At 38.0% G+C, this 5326-nt stretch overlaps 1 protein-coding gene across 1 annotated transcript in view; it reads left to right on the plus strand.

Annotated features, from left to right (window-relative positions):
* The window catches only part of LOC109215312, an 8830-nt gene continuing 4325 nt past the window's right edge, over window positions 822-5326 (plus strand). The window contains exons 1-5 of the mRNA XM_019379353.1: window positions 822-1167; window positions 1599-1711; window positions 2537-2586; window positions 3002-3235; window positions 3395-3547. Coding sequence (XP_019234898.1) covers window positions 830-1167; window positions 1599-1711; window positions 2537-2586; window positions 3002-3235; window positions 3395-3547 — 888 coding nt within the window. The 5' untranslated portion in view covers window positions 822-829. The remainder of the gene's footprint in view (window positions 1168-1598; window positions 1712-2536; window positions 2587-3001; window positions 3236-3394; window positions 3548-5326) is intronic.

Consider the following 5326-nt stretch of genomic DNA (forward strand, 5'->3'; position numbering starts at 1 on the left):
TACGAGTTTATCCACAGTTAGTGGCTGCTCAAGTATCTGATATTTCCAAGTTTGACAATACGCACCAGTTATCGAAAACAAAGGAAGCAACGGAACTGGATTTGCATTCACGGCTAGTATCAGGTTTGGCTAAGAAGAAGAAAGAAGAAGAAGGAGGAAGAGGAGAAAGGGGCTGAAGTTATTTAGCTAGCCTTTGGCCATAGATCCCAAATTTGTTTTGAAAAATCTGATTTAGATGAAGTTTGTTTTGAAGATGAAAATGTGTTTGGACATACGTTTTCAAAACATATTTTCCAACTTTATTTTGGAAAAACAAGTATATAATTCCCAAGTTTTGGGATTTTGGCCCAAAATCAACTCAATAGCTGATTTTGGGATTTGAAATTTGAGTTTTAGGATTTGGCCAAAATATGGGCAAAATTTATGGCCAAACATGAGTTTTGAAAATAAATCCCAAATTTATTTTGGCAAAACTCATGGCCAAACGGGGCCTTAAAAAGTGGGTACAAATTATTAGTTTTTAAAAAATGAGTATAGGTTAAATGGGGGCGACCAAATAGGGCGCCCCGTGCAATTTTTACCATTTTTTCTTAAATTTCGTGCCCACTCAAACATGTTTATATAAATTGGGAGTACATTTTATTCATTACATATAATAATTCGTGCCATGTACATGTTTTCACAAAAACAATTTCGCCGAACATTTGGCTAACAAACCTCAGAATAGAAGTTTATCACTAGAAGTATAAAAGTACACGTGTTCACTTCCCGTTGGTCAAGTAGGATTTTGAGATTTTGATACTCCTTCAATTCAAACCCCAAAGAAGAAATGGCCATAATTTTTGGGTGGACAAAAATAACCAAAACTCTCTTTCGCGCTCGCATCAAGATTAGCACGCAAATGGCATTCAGCTTGAATCCCAATTTGTTCACCATAACTAACAATCCAATAAGAAGAAGCCGTAGTGTTTTGGGGTTTAAATTGTCAGCTTCTTCAAGTACAAGTAGTAGTGGAAATGCACAAATTGCAGAGGCATTTGAGGAAGGACAACTTGAAAGGCCTCGTTGGACAGGGGAAACCCCACTTTCACTTCTAGTTGGAGCTCTTATTTCCTTCAAACCTCTCTTCTCTATACTCAAACTTGGTGCCAGACAAGTTCTTATCAGGTCCTCCCCACTTTTACATTTTTGTGAATATCTTAAAATAATATCCGTGAAGCTGTTTCCATGTAACCTATAGGTTAGGGGTTCGAGCTTTGGAATCATGCTTGCATTAGGATAGACTGCCTACGTCACAACCACTTGGGTGTGGCCCTTTCCCGGATCCTACGGGATACTTCGTGCACCATACTGTCCTTAAAATTTAACCTGTTGGAGAAGGACAATTTTTCGTATTTAGAGTAAAGTATAACAAACATATTTCTTATAGTAGAGGGGTAAATTTGAATCTTTAAGTTAAATCTTAAAGAAGAACCAGTTTCATTTATTTATGAAGACCACAACAGTTTTGACATTTCCTTGATATCCTTGTTGTCTGAATTTTCTTGAGAAGACTTGGTTTGAAAGTGGTTTCATCTGGTTTCTTGGGGTTTGAACAGTACAGCTGAGAAAACTAATATTCCATGGAGGGAGATGACAAAGGAGATACTGGATTCTGATGTTTACAAAGAGTTAGAGAGCATCCAGAATCCTGCCATTGCATATCCTGATTGTGAGTTTCTTATCAAATTTTTTTATATTTTTTGCTTTTCTTTTATCCCATCGAATTTAGTCTTAGACTGACTCGGCACGGAGTAACTTGTGATCTAAAACAAACTATAGATATTTGTGATAGATTAAAAAGGAAAGTATGACATATAAACCGGGATAGAGGGAGTAATAGAGTTACTTGAATTTAGTTTCAGAGGCTGAAAATACTCAGTTAGACAGGCTAGTGCTTGTAGTCCTAGTAATGGAGAAGGCAAATAAGCAGAAGTTGATTTTTTTGAGTATCTAAGAGATGAAGCTTTTTTGCACTGTGTAATTTGTTTGAGGTTTAAGAAGAGAATGGGATAAATGCAGACGAGAACCATTTATATTGAAGCAAATTTCCTCTGGTGGACTAACCACTAGCTATTTTAAGGCAGCTAATGTTACAGAGGAGGCATATATCTTAAGTTTGCACTACTTTATCTATTAATGGTGAAAAATTGACTGTAATATGGAGCGCGAGTGCATGACATTTATTCAGTCAAACCATTGTTCTTTGTATTGTAAACTCCTCTTACATTATGTGTTGAAGGACTGAAACACAGCTTTTTTTTTTTTTTTTTTTAATTTTTTATTATACTGATCACTTGTCTCTTTTCATCTTCTTGAGCCGAGGGTATATCGGAAACAACCTCTCTACTCCTCCGGGGTAGGGGTAAGGTCTGCGTACACACTAGGCTACCCAGACCCCACTTGTGGGATTTTACTGGGTTGTTGTTGTTGTTGGATTATACTGATCAACCTTTCCTGAAAACAAACTAGTTGACAAAGTGATTGCTTGTTCCAGATTATCTAAATCCCTTCCACGCATATGACGAGGGCAACCTCTCCTGGCTGGTAAGATTTAACATCGCTTCCAACATGTCTTTTGTGCCCCTAAAAGTAGCGCATTGAAAGTTTCGATCTTTTCTTATCAGATTTCTTCATTTTCGTGCATAATTTCAAGTTATATTATATTTACGTTTCTGTTCGTCAAGTCATGTGGGTTAAATGGCTTTTGGTTTTGATTTGTACTTCATTGGTTATTTGTGCTTCTGTTGGTTCTTTGGTCTCTAGTGATCAAGTAATGGAGGTTATGATATATCCTTATGGTTATTTGTGCTTCATTTTGTTTCGCCGCACTACTTTTTTCTATATATGTTCTTCAGTGTTGTCATAAATATGTTGTATTAAGTTACTACTAGACAAGTGCTTTCCCAGAGTGGTTTTCTTAGTGCATGGACAATGAGTGAAACTTAATTAACTACTGTAGGCTGCAGCTGAAGTAGAGGCTGCAACTATGTCGATGGTGAGACGTACAATACCTAATGCTTCTTCACTTGAAGAAGCAAATCAGATTGTACGCGGAAATTGGCTTGATGCAATCGAAAAACATCATCAACAATATTCAGGAGACTTCTCAATCAGAGACATTCTTGACATTGGATGCTCGGTTGGTGTGACCACGGGATATCTTGCGGACAGATATCCTTCTGCTAAAGTGACTGTGAGTATGAACGAACATTTATAATTTCTCTGTTTAGGAGAAAAAGAAGGCTAGATAATGCCAAATGCAGTAATAACTTCTGAAATATCATTTCCAATCCAGTACATGATTATGATTTGGTTAATCTTAAATATTTCTGATTCTTGATTTCTTGTGCAGGGTCTGGATCTTTCACCTTATTTTCTTGCTGTTGCTCAGTATAAAGAAAAGAAAAGAAACCAGAGAAAGAATCCTATAAGCTGGATACATGCAAATGGTGAAAACACTGGCTTGCCTTCCAAATCATTTGACCTTGTTTCAATTGCTTATGTGGTATGTTGTCTAGAAAACTGCAAAGATAAATCACATACTTTACAGGAAAATTAGGTTGCATCCTTCTCTGCATTTAGTATCCGATTAAGATGAACACTATAGCAAATTCTCGAGATAACATACTTTTTTCCAGCATTATAGGTATTTCTGACTGTTCAAAGCAACAGTAGTTGTTCGATAAGTGAGTGATCGCAATTGGTCAAATAAAAAGAAAGGATGCAGCCCCTATACTATCTGTTAGAATAGTCGTGTAAATAGGAGTAAATAACTCTAACCCTAATCCAATATGTATTAGGAGTACGATATGTTATGTGTGTATATATAGGGCTCATTGTAGCATTATCAATTAATCAATAATATATTTTCTCCCGTGCTTTCTCACATGGTATCAGAGCATTAGTGAGAAACGTATCGCTGTGCATCATTCCAGCGACTTCCGGGAAGAAAGACCTCGTCGCCGTGCAATTTTTCACTTAGAAGGTTGCCCGTAATCAAGTCACTTTCTATCGGTGTTGTGCAAAAAAAAAAAACCAACACCACCACGAGGTAGATCACTCGTCGGCGACCAACCCTTCAAAATTTCTCCGGCAGAAAAGCTGCCACGCGACCACACGCGCCGGCAGAAGAATTTTTCCGGCGAGCGCGTGAGCCCACTTCCGACCATTTTTTGATGAAACTCCTTCAGGGCAGTTGGATCGTCCTTAAATTCCGAGCCTACCCATAATTTTATTTTTCAATTCCGACCACTTTGGAATTTTCCGGCGAGCTACAGTGATTTTTCCGGCGTGAACAGTGATCCCAGCGATTTTCTGCTTTTTTTCGGCACAATATTATAATGGAATTAATACCTGAAGCTTTTGCCTCACAATCCGTTGGATTAAATTCAATAAATCCAATCCAGATGGTTTCTTTACCGGATTATATTGAGTTCCTTCAGTACAAAGCACGTAAACAGACATCTTCAAAATTAACCTCCGTCGTTCCAACAAATAGTAGCATGACTGGTGTCTCCCAATCTACACCCTCTGAGTCTTGGGTCATTGATTCAGGTGCATCTGATCATATTTCTGGTAACAAATCTCTTTTCACTAGTATCTCATATTCTCAATCTCTTCCAACAGTCACAATGGCCAATGGGTCTCAAGCCATGGCAACTGCAATAGGTCAAGCAAGTCCACTTCCTTCCTTACCTTTAGACTCAGTTCTTTACGTTCCTGGTAGTCCTTTTAATCTCATAGCCGTTAGTCGCTTAGCCAAATCACTTAAATCGGTTGTTTTATTTCTTGATGACCTTGTTTTTATACAGGAACGCAGTACAGGGCGGATCATTGGTACTGGACGTGAATCAGATGGACTTTATTACCTTATCCTTGCAAAATCACATGGACTCGCATCTTGTCTTCCTCCAATAACTTCTCCCGTTACTGATTCACCAGATTTATTACATAAACGGTTAGGACATCCCAGTTTATCAAAACTTCAGAAAATGGTACCTGGCTTATCTCACTTGTCCACTCTAGAGTGTGAGTCGTGTCAGCTCGGTAAGCATACCCGCTCCCATTTCCCGCGGCGTCTTGACAATCGAGCAGAGTCACCTTTTACTTTAGTCCATTCAGATGTTTAGGGTCCTAGTCGGGTTAGCTCTACCTTAGGATTTCGCTACTTTGTCAGTTTCATTGATGATTATTCCAGGTGCACTTGGATATTTTTAATGAAAAATCGATCTGAGTTGTTTTCTATTTTTCAGACCTTCCATGCTGAAATTCAAAATCAATTTGG

The sequence above is a fragment of the Nicotiana attenuata genome, chromosome 2, assembly GCF_001879085.1.
Source record: "Nicotiana attenuata strain UT chromosome 2, NIATTr2, whole genome shotgun sequence".
Classification (NCBI taxonomy): Eukaryota; Viridiplantae; Streptophyta; class Magnoliopsida; order Solanales; family Solanaceae; genus Nicotiana; species Nicotiana attenuata.